At 41.1% G+C, this 26,735-nt stretch overlaps 1 protein-coding gene, 2 long non-coding RNA genes and 1 other non-coding gene across 6 annotated transcripts; 2 read left to right on the top strand and 2 right to left on the bottom strand.

The window, feature by feature from the left end:
• Positions 1-710: 710 nt before the first annotated feature.
• LOC135113723 (uncharacterized) lies at positions 711-13,241 on the top strand. Of its 3 annotated transcripts, XR_010274966.1 has the most exons (5): positions 1,496-1,716; positions 1,848-2,079; positions 5,722-5,809; positions 11,781-11,972; positions 12,590-13,241. It is a non-coding gene; the product is annotated as an uncharacterized LOC135113723 (long non-coding RNA). The 3 variants fall into 3 exon arrangements; XR_010274965.1 differs by lacking the exons at positions 1,496-1,716; positions 1,848-2,079 and adding an exon at positions 711-824; XR_010274964.1 differs by lacking the exon at positions 1,848-2,079 and having other exon boundaries at positions 1,534-1,716.
• LOC135113724 (uncharacterized) lies at positions 11,779-18,228 on the bottom strand. Its single transcript, XR_010274967.1, has 4 exons — positions 18,046-18,228; positions 14,166-14,244; positions 12,588-12,710; positions 11,779-11,916 (listed from the first exon to the last, which is right to left on the bottom strand). It is a non-coding gene; the product is annotated as an uncharacterized LOC135113724 (long non-coding RNA).
• Positions 18,229-18,693: 465 nt separating this feature from the next.
• On the top strand, positions 18,694-18,765 carry Trnat-ugu (transfer RNA threonine (anticodon UGU)). The gene has a single exon. It is a non-coding gene; the product is annotated as a tRNA-Thr (tRNA).
• Positions 18,766-19,044: 279 nt separating this feature from the next.
• On the bottom strand, positions 19,045-22,992 carry LOC135113725 (tubulin-specific chaperone C-like). Its single transcript, XM_064029252.1, has 2 exons — positions 22,854-22,992; positions 19,045-21,810 (listed from the first exon to the last, which is right to left on the bottom strand). The coding sequence occupies exon 2, from the start codon at positions 21,138-21,140 to the stop codon at positions 20,130-20,132; it is 1,011 nt and encodes a 336-aa protein (XP_063885322.1). The 5' UTR covers positions 21,141-21,810; positions 22,854-22,992; the 3' UTR covers positions 19,045-20,129.
• Positions 22,993-26,735: the final 3,743 nt, after the last annotated feature.

Consider the following 26,735-nt stretch of genomic DNA (forward strand, 5'->3'; position numbering starts at 1 on the left):
TACTGGATGGGAATTTTATATAAATTATATTAAGTGTTCAGTATTTACATCAGTATTTCAGATGATGACCACTACTAATATGAAAATAATATATTATTAGGTTGCTGTCTCTTGGAGATTGTAAAAGCAACTACAGCTAATACAGTGTTAAGTCAAAAAAAATTTTTTATTTTGAATCCTTTGTATATACAATTACTTATGTATTGTATTTAATTAACTCGACAATGACATTTGTGCAAGTAAAAACCAAGATTTTTACTTGCAGAAATAACCCTTTACCAGGTTTACTTTGTAAAAGTAAATTGATAGATATATCTAAGATCCCTGGAATTTAAGGGAGGGAAAAGTGCTACTGTACACTGGTGTCTTGATACCAGGCCGTAGAATGAGCTGCTTTTCCTCTCCTGTAACATCTTCGATTTAATTTATTTTGCCAACTCATTTCCCTTTCTTTCGTTTCTTTCATTAACCATTGCTCACTGTCTTCAGGAACACTTCGTGGATGTACTCCTACGACTCACGACTCATGACATTCCCGTGAACATGCGCATCTGTTTTCCCCAACATGCATACATTCCTTAATCCCTTTGGTTGTTATTAGTAAAAGAATATTTCGTATGGATAGTATAAACATAAACATTAAATATTCACGGATCATCGAAGACAGATGAGAACGTTCAATGTAAGGTAAAATCGAAGTACCTAACCGAAGCTTCAAAATTCCCGCCGTCAAGACTACTTGAGGTGGTGCAGGTTCGCCGCCGGAACACCATCACAGACATGTCAGGAGGGTGCAGGCTTTTGCTGCGTTTATATATCAAAAAGTAAGTACCCGACCTCTCTTATGAATTTAGATTGAACATCATACTTCCTGGTCCAAGGCTACAGCAGCACAGGTAAGGTGTGGTGACCGGTGAGTGCAGTCTGTGCTGCTACTGCTGTTTGGTGGTTGTGGTAGTGCCTGTCATGTTCCCCACCACTCGCCCGGAGACGCTTATAGTTTTAGTGGTAAATAGAAGTGAATTTCAAACAGCAGCAAAGCTTAGGTCCTAAGCTGCATACATTTTTTTTTTTTTTTTTTTTTTTTTACATTAGTAGATTGAAACCACAATGAATACAAAGGGAGAGAAAAGTATATGTGAAAACTAGTAAACCTAGTAGTGGAGGCTATTGTTATTAATTTAATTACACTAGTTACAGTATTATAGAAACCATAGCTTCAGTTATAAAGACAAGAGGATGATTTTTTTTTATTTACTTTTTTATTTGTATTATTTATTAGTACGTTTATAATGATACTTGAAGTGCAAAATGCTTACGTGGTGTTTTTTTTTTTTTTTTTTTTTTTTTTGTGATGGTTCCGGTAACACGTGCAGAGATAATTACACTTATTACGAAATCGAACACTTAAAAATAGTAGGAAAGAATAGTTTGAAGTTAATTATCATCCAGTGAAGAATAATTATCAGGATGATCGTATTTGTAATTTTGTTACCATTGTATAGTTGTCTAATTGCCTGGTTTGTGGTTACCCTGCGCAGCGGTTCAGTGCAGAGATCTGCGCATTACACAGGAAATCAGTTGGGAAGGCCGGTCTCTCTTGTTTCAGTCAATTGTTAGCTACCACAAGTCTGAAGTTGTCTCAGTGCGGTTCTCTTTTTGGGTCACCGTTGCTGCATTTCATCAGTGTCACACTAGGCCATCATTCTCCTACCGGTGAGTAAAGAGTGTCTAGTATTGTTGAATTTGTATTAAACAGGTAGCTGATATTTGTACAGCTACATCAGTAACTAGCTTGGAAATAGCATTCAGGTGCATGGATGAAAATATGGTGTCCTAAACACTAGGCCCAGCTGCACACCTGAGCATGGTGCGGGGGTGGACTTGACAGCTGCACACCTGAGCTTGGTGCGGGGGTGGACTTGACAGCTGCACACCTGAGCTTGGTGCGGGGGTGGACTTGACAGCTGCACACCTGAGCTTGGTGCGGGGGTGGACTTGACAGCTGCACACCTGAGCTTGGTCCTGGGATGGACTTAACAAATGCACACCAGTTAGCTCGGTGCTGGCCCTGCTGGGGTAAGGTGACCAGTCTCGATTTAAGGCGGGCCAGTTCCGCTTTTACAACGTCTGTCCCGCTTGTAGTAAAATGTATCTCTTCTTTAAGGTTTGTCGCGCTTTTTCGTGATCGCACCACTTCAAATGCAAAACTGATATCAAACTTTATTAATCAATTAGCTGGTTATGAATGTTGTGGTGTACTCATCCCGTACCCTCACGTCATTGTAATACTGCATTGTAATACGTGTCTCAGTCACCTCCGCCAACTATACTGTCTGGCTTGAAGGGCCGACGGCCGACGTTAGTGTCTGCTTCCTTAGCACAAGGCAATGGCAGCGTGTCATCTTCACTCGCTAGCGACTAGAGGGAAGGCATAGCCAATGATAGATTAGAACACACACATACACACACACTATATTCATAAACACGAGTTTATACATTTGCTATCCTACACGCATACTTTACCATCTCATACGCCATCACATATACACACATCTGAACGTTCTTACTCGTATTCATCCAGCACACAATACACACGCATATCCCATATCACATGCATAAAAAAGTCTACATTCGTAGTCTGTGTTAATATCTACAGAGACTGAACATTTCTCAGTGTTCTTGAATATGAAGAAAGTACTGTTGCTCACAGGTGATTTTATGGTGGTCGGAGTGTACGATGCTGTGTGGGTACAGAGCTGTGCGGTGCTGCGGGCATTATCATCACGTCTCTGCCGAAGCCTCCTGTATAAATATTGTCTACCTAATTGAATAATGAACTACTTTAATCACTTATTTCCGAAAATACACTAACAAAAAATATTTGTATGTCACTGAATTTCAATGATTTATGTGGTGAATATACAAGATTTACAGAATCGTGTTTTTTCATTAAGAAATATATACATCTTAAAATTTTATGTTGCGCAACTAACAATCAGGTGCCGCCCTCTGCAGAAACACAAGATATGACATGAGGGCAACACATGTCATCACAGGTCATCATTGCTTCACTGGGGAGCTGGTGAAGAATCCTCTGCAGTACCTCACACAGTGTTTAGGTGTACCGCCTTGATATGGTGTCCCGAATTTAGATGTTCATCAATATGAAGACCCAATCATTTTGTATGGTATTGGAATCATTTAAGACCATAAAAGCATAAGAAGATTAGGAAAGCTTCGTTATCGTGAAATCCGCTTCGTTTTGGTGATTCCCGCGTCGTTATCGTGAAATCCGGTTCGTTATCGTGAAATCCGCTTCATTTTGGTGATTCCCGTGTCTTTATCGTGAAATTTGCCTCGTTATGGCGACACCGGCATCGTTATCGTTTATATATATATATATATATATATATATATATATATATATATATATATATATATATATATATATATATATATATATATATATAATATTACGGCCCTCGTATCCACCTCGCCAGCCACTAATCTCTCCAACCAACTATCGGCTTCGAATACCGTCTTGACCACACCGTGGCGGCATCATAAACACGAAGCTTTAGAAACACGTCTCGACTCGTCTCGATGGAGCTAACCAAGCTGACGACTGACTTTCACTTCCACACCTTGTAAGTCTCACTCGCTTCTCACAGCTGGAGCCATTCTCCCTGCGTTCGGTAACATTGTCGTGAGTTAAAAGACGTGACGAACACAAACACGAACACACGTACACTCGCACTCTTCATTACGTACACGCCTGAGCTATTTATATTTGTGTTGTATTTTGGGTATATATTTTTCCTTTATTGATTATTATCTGGTATATGTTACATTAACCTTGTTGCTTATTAACTTGTATAATGTTACAATAACTTCTTGCTCATTAACTTGTGCAGGTTTGAAGTTTCGTCAGCTTTGATTTCCCTTATTGTTCATTAGCTTGCACGTTGTTAACAGTACCACAACATACTTACCTGAACCCAAGCGGGATCAGTGTCCTAGATACGTTGCACGCGCTATGCCCGCTTCAGGTAGTGGATACTCAGTTTAATAGTGATTGTAAGTTTTATTTCATACTCGTTTCATTACTTTATGCTGCAAGGAAAGATACAACACACCCCTAGTCAACCAACATTATATATATATAATATATATATATATATATATATATATATATATATATATATATATATATATATATATATATATATATATATATATATATATATATATATATATATATATATATATATATATATATATTATTTTTTTATTTATTTTATTTTTTTTCCATTCAGTTTATCTTTTATTCATTTGTTTACCAGACGGGATGCCTAACCCTGCAGCGCACACAGATTCACCTACACCTCTGTCAGCCGCTTGTACTCCTCGTATACATTTGAAGGAAGGAGCTTAACGCGAACATGAAACCGTATAACAAAAACCATCACATTACGTTATCGTTGTGTGTGTGTGTGTGTGTGAACCATATTTGAAACAGTAGCAGCACCTCGATTATTTTCAAGCTTTGTGACACTTGTTTCTATTTTTTTTTTCTTTTATGATTCTAATGACAGATTAACGATATTTCTACATTAAGATGAGAAACGCACTTCAAAATTCGGCTAATCATCTCTAGCCTTACACAATAATCGTGGTGTGAAAGCAGAGCGTTTCTGAATAGACCTTTGTTGAGAGGAGGGAATGGGATTGAAAAAAAATTTCATTGTACTGTATAGCTAGATCTACACAGCAGTGATTCGCAGCAAACTGTGTGCCGCGACTATCACCAAAGTGTCACCTCCCAGAATGCAGGTCTCTCTTTTACCAGGCCTGCTTTACAGACTACAGGTTAGGTGCGCCGTCAAAGTCCAAAATGTACAGCACATACCTTCAGTGCCCCACTGAGGTGAAGATCAGTGACGAAGATAAGAGAATAAAAATAAATAAATAAATAAATACATAATTTTAAAAAATATATATAAAAAAATTAAGATTGTGAATCAGATATTTGCAATTATGATAAATGAGGAGTAGTTAGGAAAGGATGAAAAGTTGTATGCAGCATAATGTGCACCTAGAGGAAAGCACATGAATAGGAAAGCCCTTTAGAATCTTAAGATTTAGTGTGTGTGTGGGGGGAGGGGGCAGCTGTTGTAAGAAATTGGTTTTTAAATTTATGAAATTTCACGTATGAAGGTAGAGAGAGAGAGGTTCACTGTAGGAACAGAAGTGAAGTTAGGATATGCGGTTTCTGTGGTTGTTTCATAATTTTGCAGACGGCTGTTTAAGGGAGATGAAGGGTAAAGGAAGAAGTGCTGGCGTGCACAACGGTTACATGGAGGTGGGTTGCCCTGTAGTGCATAGCATGTCCGTCAGTAACTTGCAAATGGGAAGGAATTTCTGAGAGGTGAATAATCTCCATATGGTATCAAGATTATGTGGGATGGAATTGGAAGATGGATTTGCAAAAATAGGCGATAATGTTCGAGGTAAAACGTGGTTTGTATTACTTTAGGAAACCTTGCAGCATGAATGAGGTAAATTTTACTTTCAAATATTGTAGACTTTCAAGTAAATTCTCAAGACATGCATATTTTGTGAAGGAAAAATAAATTGACATGCATATTTTGTGGAGGAAATATGAATTGTAATTATTTTCTTTAGAAAACTTTTCATGATTACACTGTATATTTTCAGACTGGAAAACTAATCCATAACTTAGTGCTACCATCACAGGGAAGGTGAAGAAGCACCAATCAAGGAAACGCTGAATATCCTCTCACAAGTAGGTTGTCTATTTCTTTCGGTTTCATGAAATTGGTTATACTTCAATCAAGAAAGTTGACGTAGTGATGTGCCGAGTGGCTTTTCCAAGCATCTTCAGAATCTAAAACTTGTTTAACTCACCTTTCTCCAAAACTGGAATAAGGCTGAAAAGTCAGTAGTAGGTTATTTCTTCTATGTTCACTGCACTGTCTTAGTATCATTTTGGCTCTGATCTGATGTCTCTTATTACAGTTGTATATTTATCAAAGCTTTCAAGTTGCACGAGTCCTGACAAAGTCTCAAACTGGACTGTGGAACCTTTGGGTCATCCAATCAGCTTTGTATAGGCTGCAGATAAGATGTTGGTTGTGACCTACATCCTATCACTACATAAATTAAACCGCATCTCGGTTGTAATTTAAGTTCAATTCAGAAAAAAATGCATAGGTAACTAAATGTGGTACATCTAGTCACAGTCTTTAAGTAAGCAGCACCGCCACCACCACCAAAACAACCATCAGAGGAAAAAGCAGCAGGACCACCATTACCACCATCAGAGGAAGCAGCAGCAGCACCAACACCACCACCACCATCACAGGAAGAAGCAGCAGCAGCACCAACACTACCACCACCACCACCATCAGAGGAAGAAGCAGCAGCAGCAGCAGCAGCACCAACACCACCACCACCATCTGAGGAAGAAGCAGCAGCAGCAGCAGCACCAACACCACCATCAGAGGGAGCACCACCACCACCACCACCATCAGAGGAAGCAGCAGCAGCAGCAGCAGCACCACCACCACCACCACCACCACCATCAGAGGAAGAAGCAGCAGCAGCAGCAGCAGCAGCACCACCACCACCACCACCACCACCACCATCAGAGGAAGCAGCAGCAGCAGCAGCAACACCACCATCAGAGGAAGCAGCAACAGCAGCAACACCACCATCAGAGGAAGCAGCAGCAGCAGCAACACCACCATCAGAGGAAGCAGCAGCAGCACCACCACCACCATTAGAGGAAGCAGCAGCAGCAGCACCACCACCACCATTAGAGGAAGCAGCAGCAGCAGCACCACCACCACCATCAGAGGAAGCAGCAGCAGCAGCAACACCACCACCATCAGAGGAAGAAGCAGCAGCAGCAACACCACCACCATCAGAGGAAGAAGCAGCAGCAGCAACACCACCACCATCAGAGGAAGCAGCAGCAGCACCAACACCACCATCAGAGGAAGCAGCAGCAGCAGCAACACCACCACCATCAGAGGAAGCAGAAACAGCAGCAACACCACCACCATCAGAGGAAGCAGAAACAGCAGCAACACCACCAACACCACCATCAGAGGAAGCAGCAGCAGCAGCAACACCACCAACACCATCAGAGGAAGAAGCAGCAGCAGCACCAACACCACCATCAGAGGCAGAAGCAGCAGCAGCACCAACACCACCATCAGAGGCAGAAGCAGCAGCAGCACCAACACCACCATCAGAGGCAGAAGCAGCAGCAGCACCAACACCACCATCAGAGGAAGAAGCAGCAGCAGCACCAACACCACCATCAGAGGAAGCAGCAGCAGCAGCAACACCACCATCAGAGGAAGAAGCAGCAGCAGCACCAACACCACCATCAGAGGAAGAAGCAGCAGCAGCACCAACACCACCATCAGAGGAAGCAGCAGCACCACCAACACCACCATCAGAGAAAGCAGCAGCACCACCAACACCACCATCAGAAGAAGCAGCAGCACCACCAACACCACCATCAGAAGCAGCAGCACCACCAACAACACCATCAGAAGAAGCAGTAGCACCACCAACACCACCATCAGAAGAAGCAGTAGCACCACCAACACCACCACCACCACCATCAGAAGAAGCAGCAGCACCACCAACACCACCATCAGAAGAAGCAGCAGCACCACCAACACCACCATCAGAGGAAGAAGCACCACCACCACCACCATCATCAGAGGAAGAAGCACCACCACCACCACCACCACCATCAGAGGAAGAAGCAGCAGCAGCAGCAGCAGCAGCACCACCACCACCACCACCACCAGAGGAAGAAGCAGCAGCACCACCACCATCACCATCAGAAGAAGCACCACCACCACCATCAAAGGAAGAAGCACCACCACCACCACCACCACCATCAGAGGAAGAAGCAGCAGCACCACCACCGCCATCAGAGGAAGAAGCAGCAGCAGCACCACCACCACCATCAAAGGAAGCAGCAGCACCACCACCATCAGAGGAGGAAGCAGAGGCAGCACCACCACCACCATCAGAGAAAGAAGCAGCACCACCACCACCACCATCAGAGCAAGAAGAAGCAGCAGCAGCAGCAGCAGCAGCAGCAGCAGCAGCAGCAGCAGCAGCAGCAGCACCACCACCACCACCACCACCACCACCGCCACCACCATCAGAGCAAGAAGCAGCAGCAGCAGCAGCAGCAGCAGCAGCAGCAGCAGCAGCACCACCACCACCACCACCACCACCACCATCAGAGCAAGAAGCAGCAGCAGCAGCAGCAGCAGCAGCAGCAGCAGCAGCAGCAGCAGCAGCAGCAGCACCACCACCACCACCACCACCACCACCATCAGAGCAAGAAGCAGCAGCAGCAGCAGCAGCAGCACCACCACCACCACCACCACCATCAGAGCAAGAAGCAGCAGCACCACCACCACTACCACCATCAGAGCAAAAAGCAGCAGCAGCAGCAGCAGCAGCACCACCACCACCACCACCACCACCACCACCACCATCAGAGGAAGAAGTACCACCACCACCACCAACAGAGCAAGAAGCAGCAGCAGCAGCAGCGCCACCACCACCACCACCACCAGAGCAAGAAGCACCAGCAGCAGCAGCACCACCACCACCATCAGAGCAAGAAGCAGCAGCAGCACCACCACCTCCACCACCATCAGAGCAAGAAGCAGCAGCAGCAGTAGTAGCACCACTACCACCACCACCATCAGAGCAAGAAGCAGCAGCAGCAGCAGCAGCAGCAGCAGCAGCAGCAGCAGCAGCAGCAGCAGCACCACCACCACCACCGGTCATCTCATCCCTGTGCATTTCAGGAAGCCACCGGCTACTCCCAAGTCAACTCTGAGAGCATATACAAGGACCACCAAACTGATGTAACTTAAGTTAGTTTTATAAGGCTTTTAGGGGCAGTTTTTTTTTTTTTTTTTTTCCCAAATAACATCTCAAGTGTTTTAGACAAGGATGTAACTTTGGCTGTGGATGTCCGAGACCCTGACAGTTGACAAAAAATTGTGTATGCTCTGGTGCCAAATGTGGATGCTTAAGGCATTTTTTTATAAGAGTAAATTTAGGGAAAACCAAGATAAAATTTGAGGCACTTACTGAGGCTAGCTGCTGTCATGATACATGCCCTGCCCATCATCATTCAGGTCGTGATGTTGGTGTAACGTTTAACTATGTAGTAGTAGTAATCAACCCAACTGGCAATTCCGTCTTTACATAAGCTGATTTCAAATCCAATGTCTCAGGGTTACTCGTACTTCTGAACTCTGCCTGATTTTTGGAGTGACTACAAATAAATCATGTCAGCTCCCTGGTCACCATGAGGCACTGGATCAGAATTATCTTATATGGACAGAATTGCCAGTTAGGTCAGTCTTTACTGAAGGGTGGGCAAAGCATGTATTATGACAGCAGTCATAATACTTCTCTCTCTCTCTTCTCTCTTCTCTCTCTCTCTCTTTCTCTCTCTATCTCCTCTTTATTTATACTGGATTACAATAACTTAGTAACAGAGTAAGTTATGTACTACATTAAATAGTTAGTGACTTTGAAAGACTAAAGGAAACATCATCACTATTTCCTAACTAAAAGCCAAACTCATATATTTTCATACCCCCCCAAATACAACAAACAACCCAGTCATTTAACTGTTTTTTTTGAGCCCCTACAGGGTAGACCCTTTCAGGTCCACCTGTGTGGCTAATATCTTGTTCCACCAACTAATGTGCATGTTAGTAAACTGTCTCTGGTGGTGCCACATTCTACCATGGGGCTGCAGGAGTTCCTCAGGGGCAAAGGCTGATTGATGGCTTGGGTGTTTACTTGAGCTTGGCAGAGTGGTTGTCGCAGCTCCTGTAGGTGGCTCACGTGACACACATTCACCTTATACATGATGGCGATTCCCACCACGTCCCGCCGGTGTTGAAAGGTGCGGAGGCGTGACTTGTGGCTAGCATGGTTGTCTCTGATGAGCCGCACCTCCATTGGTGTATATCTTCCCTGATAAAGTAACCAAAAATTCAAATTGCACCTGGGCTAAGCTGTATATCTTCCCTGATAAAGTAACCAAAAATTCAAATTGCACCTGGGTTAAGCCCCAGTGACTTTTCCTCCAATTCCCTCCAATTCCCTTCTTATCACCCCCCTATTCTTCCCACTTCCCCCTCCCCAACTTTTCTTTCTTTTACTTAAGTTCTGTCCACACTATCGAGCATGCTCGACGGGCAAACAGTGATACCAGCTCACAATAGGTAGCGAGAATGAGGGTTGATGACGTCAGAAGCGGGAAAACCACAGGCAGGGAACTGGCAACAAAGTGCTACCAGATGTAGTTTAGCCCACAATATCTAGTCCTTCACCATCCTCATTGTGCCACCATCAGTGAGAAAAGGAAGGTCATCAAAGCACCATAACTTGGGGCTGTATACGTCATCCGTCCCAGCTCCTGACTTGCGAGAGTTTTCTATCTGTCGAATTTCACGCCTGTACTGATTTCACAAAGTATCTAGTTTCTTTTTGATATCTGCAATGGTAATGGATGCATACTTCTTTTGTATTTCCCTTGTTATTGCTGTAAGGGCACTACACATTTATTTCAGTCCTTATAATCAGCACTCTTTATGTTCCACAAGCAAGATTTTTGCCGGTACATATCAATTATCCATGTTGTATCTTGCTTGAACCACTAAAAGTTTGTTCCTTCATTTACACTTGTAGAAGGACCACCAGACAAGCTGACATGCACAGAACACTTTGAACATGAGACAGATTTCTACATAGTTCCGAGGATACCTTTAGCGTTTCGCATCATACCAGTTGAAACAGTTTCTGGTGTTTCCTTCAAGCTCACTCACAGGCAGTTGCCCGCTCGTTTGCCCAGTTTCCTCATTTCTGATGTCATCTTTGTGCCTGCCACTCACACTCCTTGCTTATGTATTGAAACGGGATCTGGTACCACTTTTTGCCCATCAAGCATGCTCGATAGTGTGGACAGGGCTTTACTTACAGCAGGGGCAGACTCAACTGAGTTCGTCCCGAGTAAGTGTTACCACTACTATGTCTTGTACCAAGCAAACAGCTTGCCACGAAGGCGTCGAGAAACCCCACCATTACAGGCTGGGAACTGTGGCTCTCTGTGAGATCCACCATTATCAGAAGAACACCAAACTACTTATCAGGAAACTGCCTTTCTACTGCCTGGTGCGTGAAATTGCTCAGGATTTCAAGACTGATCTCCGCTTCCAGTCCTCTGCTGCCATGGCTCTCCAGGAAGCTTCCAAGGTTTCCTCATGGGTCTCTTTGAGGATACCAACCTGTGCGCCATCCATGCCAGGCATGTGACTATCATGCCAAAGGATGTCCAGCTGGCTCGTCGCATCCGTGGCGAAAGTGCCTAAGAACTCATCCACAACTGATCTGAATAACAATCTCTCTCTCTCTCTCTCTCCATAGACCCATAATTCTCCAAAATATAGTATAAACAGTAATGCACAAGTCTTATATGTCAAGACTTCCTACCTGTCCCAGTCAATCATTCTGTCCACAGCCTTTTGCATATCAGCTGATATCCATCCCACACTTTGTCTCTCTCACTGTATGTTTATGAACAACAGTTGTTCACCATTAACACGTGTATCCTTTATCATATGCAGCCATTCTTCCTTGCTCCACAGACATCTTCTTGAACGTAACAACTAATTTACAGATGTTTGCAGATGATGTGCACTGGAAGCTGATGCAGATGGGAGGCTACAAAGCTCACACACGAGGCAGTATCAGGGTTTGGTCATCTCTGTGCAGTTAATTACTGAGGGAGCCACCAACAACTCCAAGCATATGGTGTGGCTAACTCTGAAAATGAAAAAGAACTCAATTTCTTCCCTACCAAAATATCTTGCTTGCTTAAGGTGACTTCTTTTTAATCACTTTAGAGATCTATAGAATCTACTTCCTACACAGTTTTTTGAGAATGACTTGACCATCACTGATCTCATATCACTCATATCAATCCCCCTCCTCCTTCCACATTCTCTCCCTTCCCCTGTCACACATGCACAATGTTTCTAAACCACAGTTGCTCATCACAGTCATACCTATGAACCATATACCAGTGCCACCTCCTTGTCCAGTGACAGACAGTATGCTCCAAAAGTATGTCAGAAACCAAAGCAACTCAGTATAGCCTTACATATTAAGCTCCTCCTCCCCCCTCTCCACACAAACACACTCATTTGTCACTCACAAACCAGCATATGTCCCATATAGTACCTATGTTTACAAATAACAGTTGTTCATGACTGGTCTCACCTATCAACCTTCTCTGCCACCATGGACACTAATATATATATATATATATATATATATATATATATATATATATATATATATATATATATATATATATATATATATATATATATATATATATATATACCTTCCATCATATGCAACCACCTATCATATGCAACCATTCTTCCTTTGCTCCACAGACATACCCCCTCTTGAAACTAATAACACATTACAGATGTCTGCAGATTATCAGCACTGGAAGGTGATGTGGAGGAGAGACTGAAGAGCTCAAACATGAAGCACTGGTCATCTCTGTGCAGTTCAGGAAGAAGCCACCAGTAACTCCCAAGATAACTCTGAAAACACACATACTCTAGAGAAGAGTAAATCAAGGAAAATTCTTGTGCAAGCAATTTTAATTTCATAAAATATAAAAATAAATTGCAATTAACATCTTGAGTCTGTACATCCTTGTTGCAAACATCTCACAATTGTATACGAACATGCATCACACACATGGACTTCATACTCAGTGCATGCTGTAGTTATCTGGAAGCCCTGTCTCTTTCATCAGGAGACGTAAAAGTGCAAGCTAGGTAGTCATATTTTAAGTAACTATAAATTAGCCTTGCCCTTGAGATTTTGAAAAGTCTATCAATGGTTAGTCAAAGCATTATTAACCCTCCAAAACACTGTGAAAACAAACAGCTGAGGACAAGAGTCTTCCAGCTGAACGTGGAGCACGACACATATTACACAGAAAGCTCATACTGGCAGAGGCATTAGTCAGGAGGATGAGACAGATGGCATCAAGAAATGACTGCAACAATAAATCTAGAGAGAGAGAGAGAGAGAGAGAGAGAGAGAGAGAGAGAGAGAGAGAGAGAGAGAGAATATTGCATCAAATCTTAGTATCTTAAATACCCTGATGAATCAAGACAAGATTTTTCTTAAAAACTTATTTTAACTGTTCAACCATACATGTATTTACAAGGAAAATGGCATTCAGTCTTACTTCATCCCTATTCCCACCTTAAAACCATCCCTCTTCTATCTTCTCAACTTCACCAAAGCACTAGGAACCAATACAAAACTATCACACCTATATTACTGAACCATTTCCCAGGCCACATACCTCTACAACTGTCACAACTATTTCAGCAATATAAAATCATCAGCATATCCTCCATATTCTACAATGCCTCATGGTCTTTTCAACTTCTAATATACTCTAACAAAAGCTACTCTAGCAAAAGCTGGAATTTTTAAGGATTTTTTTTCTAATTCTGGAAATAGTTTAGAAAAGATAATGTGTTTATTCAAGTGATTGTTTAACAAGGATTATGTATCAATAAAAAAAATAAAAAAGTAAAAAAAATAAAAAATAAAAAAACTTATCTATGTGGCCTCTGAAAATAGTGTATTTAAAAACACGAACCAATGTCAAGATCACTGCAAGATGGTTCTCCCTAAATGGCTGGTAAGGATTCTGCAAGATACTAGAGAATGGCAATTTAGGGTGCTTTACCAGGCAGTACACAGTATGAGAAAAAGTAAAACTAAATTATTTCTATCCACCCTTTGATTTAAACTGGTCCTCTCAGCTGTGAGCCAATCACTTCTAGACCACTTTCTATAAGTAAAAGCATCAATTTGCTTTTATTCTTTTTTATTTTTCTTATGCAACTTTATACAAGCTTCTACCCAGGCTATACAACATCCATTCTAAATCAACCCTCTTCCTATTTCATTTTATTTATTTTTTTAATAAAATACAAGTTACATGTTTATATACAATTACATACTCTTACCTCTACTTCCACTGTCTGGTACACCCTTATGTAACATCCACACTGTCTCTTCCTTTTTCCAGTTGTGTTTTCCAACATTCTGAAAATAATGGATGTAATATTGTAGTCATCATCTTTGTTTCCAGACAAAATTAAATATACCAAAGTTATCTCATGTGGTATTACATGCAGCTAAATCACACCAAGCTCTTGTCTCTCTGATGTAATCTTCATAAAGTTTGCATTGTAGTAAGAAAAATCACAGGCCACAAAAATATTTTGTGCAGCATAATTTCAGATTCAAATATTTAGCTACATCAATACCTCTCAATAGAGTGACAACACTAAAAACAAATAAATCTGAAAGGAGGAAGATATCTCAAAGGCTCTTTATTGGTTGTATATCTTAAGAGATTAGAACCAAAAGCAGATGATTGTCAGGATACAAAGTTTTAATCACTTTAGTGACATTAGCAGTCATCATTTATATGGTAGCATGCCCTTGCTTACACCAACCACAAGTATCTGCAGTGGGCCTACCATTAGCCTATGAAGGGCATAACCTGCAAGGCAGCAGGTGGTTTGGATTCAGAGTTTTCCTTCTACTATCCTTTGCCTAAAGAAGCACACACTACAAGGCAGCAGGGGCCCTAGGCAGGTGCTACCACTCTGGGTCAAGAGTGGACCTGGGAGCAATGGCAGATTAAAGAGTAACTCCACCTTCCACTACAACTCTGAAAGTTCCCAATCAGAGCCTCACCACCGGATGCAGTTTGTAGTCATACCCGAGACTCTTTATCACAGTAATGGAAGAGGCTACTAAACTGGCAAGAGGCGATGGCCCGTGGGAGCTACTCTATGCCAATGATTTGGTACTGACAGCAGAATCAAGGGAAGAAGTGACTGACATGTTTAATAGGTGGGAGGAGGGGATGGAGTACAGGGGACTGAAAATAAATATGGAGAAGACAAAACTAATGGTGACCAGAAATGAAGCTAGAGAAAGAATTCAGTTAGGAAAATGGCCATGTGGATGTTGTGGAAGAGGAGTGGGAGCAAACTCAGTGTTGTGTATTAGGTGTAATAAATGGTGTCACCAACGATGCTCAGGTCTGAGAAATCTCAGAGTGGTGCAGAACTTTGTATGTCCAAGATGTGTGCAGGAGGAGGAGGGTGGTGGTGGCGGTGGTGATGACGAGGATGTTGGGTTGGAGGAGAATGGAGGTGTGTTGGAGGAGGTACAACAGTTCTGCTACTTGGGAGATATGTTGGACTATGAAGCGGGTGTAGAGAGAGCAGTAAGGGCAAAAGTAGCAGCTGCATGGGGAAGATGGCAAGAAATTGCCAGTTTATTGGTGAACTGCAGCATAAAACTGAGGATAAGGGGAAGGGTATACAGAGCTTGTGTCAGATCTGCTCTTCTGTATGGAGCAGAAACATGTGCACTGACAAATAGATTGACAGATATTCTACATAGCTGTGACTGCAGGATACTGAGATACATGGCAGGAGTGAGGTGGCAAGACAGGAGGTCTAGTAGTGAGGTGGCAGAGATGTGTGGAGTTGAAGACCTCTCTGTTGAGTTGAGGAAGCGAAGACTGAGGCGGTTCGGACACGTGAGAAGGGTGGAGGGGGTGGGTGTTGAGCGAGGTGGAGGAGGTGAGGGTTGGAGGCCAACAGCCAGTGGGAAGACCAAAGAAAAAGTGGAGGAAGTGTGTGACGGAGGATATGAATTTGTTGGGAATAGAAGAACATATGGCACAAGATCGCCAGTTGTGGAAAGCAGTTATTGCCCGTCCAACCCCGCCCTAATGGGAAAATGCGGACATTAGACAAAAATGATGATGATGATGATTCTACATATACAAGAATTGTCTAAAATGGCCCTTTAGGCCATCTCTTCCCTGCAACCCAAATACCAAAGCTTGTTGCAACTAATTTTGCTTCAGTTCATTGTAACTCGTGGTCCCTCTTTCTTTATAAGGTTTTTGTGAATTTCTTCCCATGATGAAATTGCAACCAATGATATGGTGGACAGTCTTACAAAAAAATGCTTGCAGACTGCCCATACCTGACAATATTACACACTCCCTCTGCTATAAACAAAGGATTCACTCAGCTGCCCTTCACTCCACAATCCCTTATACAAAACCTCTGCAGACCCAAAGTGGGTCTATTCAGCATTACAACCACTACCGTTCATTCAAGGCATCACTGTCATAAACTCATAGTTCTCCAGCAAAAATCATTACACCTCGACTCAAGCTGGAATATTGACCTCTTCCTGCAAGCTGTGTGATCAACCCAATGCCAATAGTACTGCCCCCGGTGTCCTCCTGCCAGGGACATACCGCTTGAGGGACAAAACCTAGTCAATGTGTGAATATCTCCTCACAGACAATAATTTAGACATCATTCTAGTACACCACCCACACTTAGGTAGCCAATGAAACAGTAATGGAAGTAAGTGTTTTTGTATGCCATTGTCACAAGACCCTAATTGCCATTTCATACTAACTGGAGTTTCAAATACACCACAGTCTCAGACATAAAAAGGTTTAAAATGTACACACACACACACACACACACACACACACACACACACAAATATTCATGTTTGCCTTCATGGACCTCCCTATATATACTGGTATGCATAGCTGAAGTATGAATTAACTTTTAAGGACCTATTTAAGTGAAATTTTATAATGAATGCATCATCTCAGCTTATATCATACAAGTCCTGTACATCATGAGTCCACTGTACATAGAAGTTAATTTATGTGCTATCATGTGTAATACATTAACAAAAACATTCTTTCCCTCTCTCTCTCTCTCTCTCTCTCTCTCTTAGCTACCCTCCTACTTACCTACCTATCCATCTATCACTGCCTTTGTTTCTGAAAACATCCTTGTGGTTTTCCTAATTTTAAGTGAAAGGGTAATTTCTGCTAAGGTAAATGATAGGCAAAGCTTTGAGATCATGAGATATGCACTGCAAAACCTGAGAAAACGCCATTTGCATTGTTAATTACATAACTTGATTTTTTTTTTTTTTTATGAAAGTATAGGTCGTAGCTAGGGAGGTGTGGAAAACAGGTGGGCAGCCACTGGAGATTTAATGATGAGACAAGTCAGCTCTGGCTAGTCTATGTAGGTATGAGGGCTGACCTTGGGTACTCCCGAGGAAAGCCTAGGCGGTGGTGCCACTTATTAACACCCTAAACAACCTTAACAACCCTAATAATAAAAGGGTAGTACTTCAAAGATATCTTACGAAAATATACCCGTGTTCTGCACTGAGAAGTCTTTACCTATTACAGACTCACTGACTATAAATATAGACCATGGCCATTGCAACACCAGATGCAACACTAGCTGCTGTTACACGAGCACTCACTCCTACCCAAGCCAATCCTTGTCTTTTACTCCTTATTTCCGTACCTATGAGCAATAATACACGTTACACACACAAAAAAAAAGCCTGGGATGATAGAACAAATAATCACGCGGCAATACTACATAAGAAATTCAATCAACAACACGCATTGCCATTACTGCTTCGAGTCCTGCTTCACGAAATTACCCAAGCGTTCTCCACACAATTAAATACAAAAAAAAAAAAAAAAAACCTATGGTGTTAGTCTGGTGAAAATTACTTATCTGACTTGAGAACCTACACGATCTGTTAGCTTATTAATGTACTTAAACTGAGAGGTCTGTACGCGCTACTGTGACACTATTTCAGCAGACCCTGCACGGCAGCAGCATGCCAGCCATTACTCTGAACTTTTCTAAATGCTAAGCAGCTACACACATTTACCAACAACCCAATACATTCCGTACACCACACAATGGCCGACTACCCATAATACAAGAAGGAATACTTTAAATGTATGCTTACTAAGTCCAGCTGAAAAGCTTGCCATTGCAACAGTCTAAAGTGCCCTAAATTTTCTTTCTTGTGGTTCCCCGCTCGGCTGTTCCTGCTTGCTGCACCGACTCCGAGCCACGCATGCGCGCCCGATCTCCACTTCCAGCATTTTTTTTCTCCCTCTTCACGTCATCACATTAATTACGACAATAATTATAACTCTTCACGGTCTGCAAGTAAACATAGTAAACTATGAACTGTATCATCTTTGAAGAGCTAACACTTTTTTTTTTTTCGTAATACATGATGATCAAATGTTATGTACAGATATAACAACAAAAAATCTAAGATCATACACTACAATGCCGTAAATAATCCTCAAACACTACTCGTAGTACACATACAAAAAAAGACAAATAGATAAATAAATAAATAAATAAATAAATAAATACAACACTGACAGCCTACTAGAAAGTTGAGGAAGTAGTGGAGGACGAATACGCAGAGAAGTGGTGTGCCAGGCGTAGATACAGTATAGTTGCCACACAGTACATGCCGAAAAGTTGTGGTTTGGTTTACATGTTTTCCCTATACATAAAATGTCGACATATTAACAAATTATGGAAAAATCGAGTCTTTTTTAAGAATATAAAAGTAAAGACTGATAGTCATTACCAGGCCTCCTTAGCTCAGGGGCAGAGCACTGGTCTTGTAAACCAGGGGTCGTGAGTTCGATTCTCACAGGGGGCAGAGTAAAATATGGGAAAGAGGCAGTTTCTGCCTTGGCTTTCCACTTTTCAAGCATAGTAGTTTCCTTTACTTTATTCAGTTTTCTTTCATTCCATCTTTCTTGCATCTACTTAGGTCTGTTCTAAATCGTTTTGTAGTCTCATCAGATTTTGAGTAAAATGTGTGTGTGTGTGTGTGTTACTGGTGATGTAAAGGGAATGTTAATGAACTGCATTTTTAACCATTTGTAACACGTATAGATAACTTATTAGAAACACTATGGGAAGGAAACGACATAAATGCTTGTATCTTGTCTCATTTTATTTTCACTGAGGGAAAAGTAGCCAGCCTCGTCTTAGCGTTTTAGAATAGTTTCACATATAGTATGGTGCTTCAGGACCTGGTTTTATTAGTACCTCACACACACGTCTAACGTTTTTAACATTAACTTGCATCACATAAACTGTTTATAAAGCAGGTGCCTTTAAGATACATCAGGCGGTACAATTGTCTGGCTGATATGAAGGATGTCTTTGATGTAGTGCCACGGGTACATGACCGAAACATTTTCTTTCAGATATTAACATATGTACAGAAGATTAAATGCAGCCGATTTCGGTGCAGATCAGTCTTACCTGCAAGTCATTCAAAGTTGCATATTACTTTCTTTCCTTTACCAACTGCCAATGAGGTAAAAGGAGGCTAAATGCAGCAGCTGATCACTCCAATATCTTAATTTTCTAAAACATTCATTCGTTCTTTTAGCATTTCTGGTGAAAAGAAATATTAAACAATAATTCTATCATCCCTTAGCTCAGAATTTTGTTATTTTAACTAAATACCACTTAGTAAGAACTACACACACACACACACACACACACACACACACACACACACACACACACACACACACACACATATAAAGCAGATTTAAAGACCTTGCTGGCTGTGGCATCTTTGTCAGTCACTTGGCAGGCTAAGGTTTGTGCCCTGCTAGGATTGCAGAAGTCACTCATAAAGATGCAGTAAGTTCTCTTTGTGCTTTATCCATACACTGGACTATATTATGAACCCTATGAGTAAATAACAACTAATGCATGCAATTCTCTAAACCATGAGTAAAATTTACACACACACACACACACACACACACACACACACACACATACACACACACATCCTAATGGCACTTACAATCACATTTTCTTGCTTTTTAAGACAAATGGATTAAATTCATTTTGTCCTTAACTAGCTGTCATGCTGTGTGAAATAAAAATATGGACAGAATTGCAATTAATCTTTACACATCTAGTCAGAGCATTATTTTCTCACAGAAGTGTATCCTAGAAATTACATAATGGAACAGTTGAATTTACATTACAGCCTCATGCCAGCCAGTCACAGCGGCGCTCACCCTCAGGCATAGCAGACCAGTTAGGAGATTCCTCATCTTCATTCAGCCACTCAAAATCATCCAACTGGTCCCAGTAGTTGATTTTGGTGTTAAGGCCACTGGTGAGGTAGTGCTGCTCAAGCTCTGGGTAGTTCAGGTTGTAGGGGGCCACTCGCACCTTCCGACAACCTTCAATAATAGCAGCACCAGTCACATGGAGGTAAAAGTCTGAGTCATAGGTGTTGTGGATCCGCATCTGCTGACCAGCCAACACAAAGGTACAGTGACGGCAGTCCTTGATAAATGCTGAGCGGGCTGCCGGGCCCACCAGCACAATGCAGTGGTCCAGGCTGATTGCTTGTATTGCACCAGGGGTGCCCAGAGCAATTACAGTACAATCCACAAGGTTATGGAGGTTCAACTGCCGGCCAGTCAACTCCTTAGGATCAACTGTCAGCGTACGGCCAGTCTCATCCCTGAAGCCAAACAACTGGCGATCAATTAGTTTATCAAGGGCATCCTTTTCTGGTTCTCCAGTGGAATCCTTGTTTACAGGCTTTTTGGGAGGAACAGCGCTCTTTGCAGCTGTTTTTTTGCGGCCAAACCCAAATTTTTTCTTGGGCTGGAGGGTGGCAACAGCTGCTTGGACACATGCTGAAGCATCATCCAGCTCCTTCTGTGCCTTTTTCTGCTGGAAGGAGACTAAGTGCCGTGAAGAGTCATTCAGCAAGTCCTGGAGCTCCTGGACACCCTTCACCAAGCCATCCAAGTATTCTGTCAGCTCATCTGCCGCCACACCTTCTGCTGCCTCGACTCGTGCCTCCAGATCAGCACGCATCCCTTGGAAGGTCTTCAGGAAATGGTCTGCTGTAGCACTAGTACTCAGTCCTGTCTGCTCTTCCCTTTCCAGCTGCCGCTGCCGTGACCGCTCTTCGCGCTCCTCCTGCCGCCGCTGCATGCGTTCCAGTACCCCAGTGTGGATGGAATTGGTAGGGGGATCCATGGCGAGGCCTCAATGCACCAACACAACTAAATGATTCCTCTTTCAAGATGTGTGTATGTCTTGTTTCCCCTTTAAATAGTGAGCAAAATTTCTGATTCTGATGGACTTTTTGACATATGACTTTCAATAAACTCTTGTACACTCTTTGAACTTCACTAAACTGACTTCACTGGCTTAAATTTCACCTTTCCTCAATCTTGATAATTCTGTTATTAGCTTCTGCTTATCTTAGCCATTAACCAAAATAATCTACAATAACAATGACTACAAAGAAAGCAGAATTGGTTTAACTCTCAACAGGGCATTTCTTATACACTATATTTACAAAGAAGCACCCTTCCTGAGAACTAATAACATTCAAGTCTACTATAACTTTGATTTACATACATAAATATACATTTCTCTTGGTCTTACTGCCTCACACGATCAGTATAGGACAAAACCTAAAGGACAGTCCTAAGGTCTTCAAGTTAAGTATGGGATGAGGTCTGGGTAGAGAAATATTATAATCTTATGAGGTTTTGGGAGCTTTCTCTAAATCACTCTTGAGTTTCTTGATAGCCTCTTCTGGGCTGTTTCCTGCTGCTGAGTGCCTCAATATTTCCATGAACGCTGCACTGCGCCTTTTGGATGCATTCTCATAGTCCACCTCATTCTTCTCAGGGAGTATCTGAGGAGGTGGAAGATGAAGCATTAGAAACAAGTGGCAGTGTAAGAGGACTGCTGAGGATCAAGGATTTTTTTTCTTTGTCTGGTGGTGAGCAGCAACATATTAGACTCTCATCCTGTTGTATTGTTAGTTTGTTTTACTGTCTACACATGAACCTTGCTATGCTATTTCCCTTGGAGGGACTCAAGGGTAAGATGTGATTCTAATTCATTCTTATGACATGCCAGTGAATTGTGAAAATGAGTATGTGAAATGCCTTGTCTCTGCTATCCCCTTTGCAGATGTTGGCTTAGGATATGACAAATTGATTAATTATGCTGCATTTGTGTGATAAGTGGATGGTGATACTGAAAATTAAGAAAGCTAAAGTGATTGACAATTATATATCAAGTTAATTCAGATAAAGGCAAAAATGAATAAATCAAACCATCTAATAAAAAATATTAACCTTACAGAATGCACATACAGTAGTGCACTGAAAGAAACTCTGAAGTAAACTCATTGCTAAAACCAAGGGATCATCGCACACATACACAAAGGAAAAAAGTATATCATGAATATTACAAGCAGTAAATAAAGCCAGTCATCTGTTAAACAGCTTGTAAGCAAAGAAAAGTGCATATGTCAGAAAGTCAAACAGCTATACTGAATATCTGAATATGTTTGCACCAGGTGACTGACTGAATGACAATGACAGCACACACACACTAAATGAGAGAGAGAGAGAGAGAGAGAGAGAGAGAGAGAGAGAGAGAGAGAGAGAGAGAGAGAGAGAGAGAGAGAGAGAGAGAGAGAGAGAGAGAGAGAGAGAGAGAGAGAGAGAGAGAGAGAGAGAGAGAGAGAGAGAGAGAGAGAGAGAGAGAGAGAGAGAGAGAGAGAGAGAGAGAGAGAGAGAGAATATAAAGGTCATAAAAAGAAGAAGGGAAGAAGCAAGTTAGAGAAAGTGAATGGACTTAAGGGACAAATGGTTGACGAGAAGGGAAAAATGAGAGGAATGAATGGAAGAAGCAATGGCGGGTGGAAAGAAGAAAAAAGGGCCTAACCTTGCGGAACTCTTCAGGGTCCCTCACTGTGACCTTCCAAAGCACATAGGCTGCCAGGGAAAAGCCTCCAATATAATACATACTCTTGAGTGCAGACATGGTTGCCTCTAGATCTCTCCCTCCCCTCTTACTCTCACACCTGCCCAGGACACCCACACATTAGAAGCCTTATCATAATTCCTTATTTTGTAGCATGTGAACCTCTCAGATGTGGATAAATCAACTTTTATATAGAGTAACAATAGTTTACTCTGCATGAATGTGTCACAGCTAAGTACTGTGTGCATTTTTGACTCCAATAAGTCATCCCATAAGTGAGTAATATATTTGTGATTGTGTCAACAGTTATGGTTAAAAAGCAATAATGGCAAATAACTGGTTAAGACAATATTAACTGTAGCAAATGTAGCTAACTATATGTGGGATTAAAAATTTCATGATTAGATCTATAACTGCCTTTAATTCCAGGTTAAGATATGCAAGCTGAAGTGTATCTAAGCTTTCAGATTTAGCAATGCCTCACCATGAGGAACGCATCATAAGGCGCTACCTAATTCAGGAGGAAAGTGAAGGATTGGAAACAGTAAATCTAGTAAAGGCTTGTTTATAAGATGGTGTTCAACAAAAGGGCCCATTATATTTTCCCTCATAAATTGTAGCTATTGTACCAACACTCCTGTATCTTTCCAGTGGTATTGGTGGCCTGCTCTCTCTACTGGCTCAGCTTTCTAATTCACTTAAAGTATCTTTATTATTATCTTGTAATTATTTCTCTAAGTGAAATACTCCTTAATTTTGGTATTTATTTATTTTTTTAGTTGTCTTATATTGTTATTTCAACTTCTGAACTGAATAAGATAAAATGTGAGTAACAAATGAAAGCATAAGTAACAAAAATCAACATACTAGCAAAGCCAAGACAAGATAACAAGAAAATAAAAGGAAAAGGAAAAGATAAATAAATTAATAAATAAATAGGAATGCTTGTGTGTGGGGTGTGGGGCAACACAGTGAGTACTAATTAAACTGGTGCTCCACAACCCTACCTGCAAACAAGTACAATGCCTGGACAAAGTGAAAAATGCACTGGAGGTTGAGAAGTGAAAGAGGACAGCTTGTTATGTGCTTCACTGCTTTGTTTGCTTTGTGCTTCCAGACTCAGATCCAAACTGTTGTGCCCAGACTGCCTCGTCAAACCTTCGGGTTCTGTCTTCACTGTTCATGAATTCTCCAACAGTATAGAAAGCTGAAAGAGGAAAGCGAAGGAAAGATAGTACAGCAGAAAACTAGACTATGGGTTTACAATTTGCTTACTACCTTTCAAAATGATGATGATAGCAATAAATCTAACACATCTTAAGTTTAAACATTTCCACAATAATACATGACACTCAGGGTTGAACAAACTCCACTTGGGACCAGGAGATTATTAAAAGAAGTAAAGAAACAGGAAGTGGAAAAGAAAAGTTTGAGATGAAAAGGAAAGGGAAAGTAGAGGTAGAAAAAGAAAGTGGTGTTATGAGATAGAGGCAGAGAAAGCAAAGGATACAGAAAAGAAAAAAAAAGAGAGGCATAGAGGAGCTTAGGAATAGGGATGGAAAACAAAAATGGATCCAGAAGGGAAATGAAAACAGGAAATATATCAACATCTATTTTATGCTCATCTAGAAAGTTTCATGCCTTGCCCTATCATTTAGTTACTGGTGTGATATACTCTTAAATATCTGTATATCAATATAATTGCATTATCCATAATTCTGCATACTTATTATAGTTATATGCTATGTATATTTTATTATTCATATCATGCAAAGGTTTATATCTGTATTTCCCCACATCATGTAATTGATAGTGTTAATGTATTACTGTAGAAATTAACAATTTTATGATTATATTAAAGACCTCACAGAATACTGCATTTTCATGAAGCAGAGCCAGAAAAAAAATAATAAATACATAAAAATAAGTAACGATAAAAAATAGAGATAAACATCATGTCCTGTCCAGGGTTCAATTACAACCACTCCCTCTCACAGCTATTTTTTGTGTCTCTTCCTCGGTGTTTTTAAGACATGAAGCATTACAACAGTACTCACCTTCAAGGCCTGTGCTGTAGTTATTTTTCATATAATATCGGAAATCTGGAATTCAAACGAACACACATAAACATCTACCTCCCTTTATTTAGAAAAATTATCTACATAACATATTTCCTTCAATTACATATATATTATCTCATATAATTTCATGGTTATTATAATTAATAATTATTACAATAATAATATTATTGTAATAATATCAAATGGGCTCACCTCGGTCAGTATTCATGCGATGATAAACATAATAAAGGCCAGCGAATACTCCAACCTCCAACACAAACAAAGCAGTGGCTCCTTTCTTCACCAAGCTGACAGTTTGCGATCGAGGATATTTTTTCATCCCAACAACATCTATCAATGAGATGGGGAGAAATGTTAAGGGATGCTGTTTATATAAATTATGGTGTGCATTATTGCAGGGAAACTCCATCAATCTCTTCTAATATATAATAAAAATAAAAAATAATAAGTTGGTGTTCTATTTGTTATTTCAACAATGTTGTTTTCTTTTAAGGCAGCAGTTATCTAGTTTATCACAACAAAACAGGTCATAAAAAACTAATCAATCTTGATGATTTCATGAACTGACTGTGTATGCACATGGGGTAGCTAAACCATAGACACACAACTGCCATTTCTTAAATCAAACCAAATGTAATTGCACAAACAAAATCTTTTACTTAAAGAGTTTTCTAATGTGGAGGCTCCACTGCTGTCTCCTCAAGAATCACAGCAGGATTATCAGCCTACTCAAAAGTAACCCAACTATTCTCCTTATCTTTATCCCTCCTTCCATGCTCTTAATCACAGCTTTTAAGATTAATCTAAATTCTAACCTATCAGATCTCTTTAATGTTTTCCATGCTGGAAGTTAAGATAGTGAGCTGAATCAAATATTCAACAGTCACATTACATCACATGTGGACAAGGCGCAAGTGGTGATTAGCTTTAAAACCTTTGCCGTTATCAGCAAAATATTTATTTTTTTAAGGTGCAATTTAAGTATTTTAAAGAATATATTTGACTACTTTGATACTAAATTTTTTTTCCTTCCCCCCAGTCATTAAGTTCAAAGTTTTGTTGGATTTAGTTTTTGAAATGCTCTTCACTATCAATTGGTAAAAGATTGACATAAGCAAAGTTAGAATGATTTCAGGCAGGATCCAGGAGAAGTGAATCCCCACATTTGTCTTTGATAGCAGGGATTTGCTTTTTGCACCAAATGCTTCCCTTTCCTACTAGTGCAGGCAGGTTCCCAAGCTTGCTGAGAGAGATAAAGAAAATTAAGAGTTGTATGAAACTGCAGGTTTACCATACCATGTCCATTTGAAGCTGGCAACTTTCATAAACACAAAACTTTATCCACCTTTAGCAAATACTCACACTCTGAAACAGCACAGGACGACTAAACTAATTCCAGCTTTGCGAGGCCTTCCATACGAGGAAAGACCAGACGGGTACACAACTCAGGAAGACAAGGGAATGAGGGCTGACATGATTCACGCCTTCATGATCAAACACGGTCTGGAGAACATTGACAGCTCTCAGGTCATGAACCTCGCCACAAGGGGCCCCTCCATAAAAACAGGAGGGCACAAACTTTTGAAAACAAGATACCACACCACAAGGAGTACTTTTTTTTTTTTTTTTTTTATGCCAGTCATCAATAAATGAAACAGCCTTCCAGAGTATGCTGCGGCCTGTCTGTGTGCCAATACATTAACCAAAATAAATAAGACTAAAGACTACTCAGACAACAGGCACCCTTATGAGTTATGTAGCT

This window comes from Scylla paramamosain, chromosome 26 (assembly GCF_035594125.1).
Source record: "Scylla paramamosain isolate STU-SP2022 chromosome 26, ASM3559412v1, whole genome shotgun sequence".
Taxonomy (NCBI): Eukaryota; Metazoa; Arthropoda; class Malacostraca; order Decapoda; family Portunidae; genus Scylla; species Scylla paramamosain.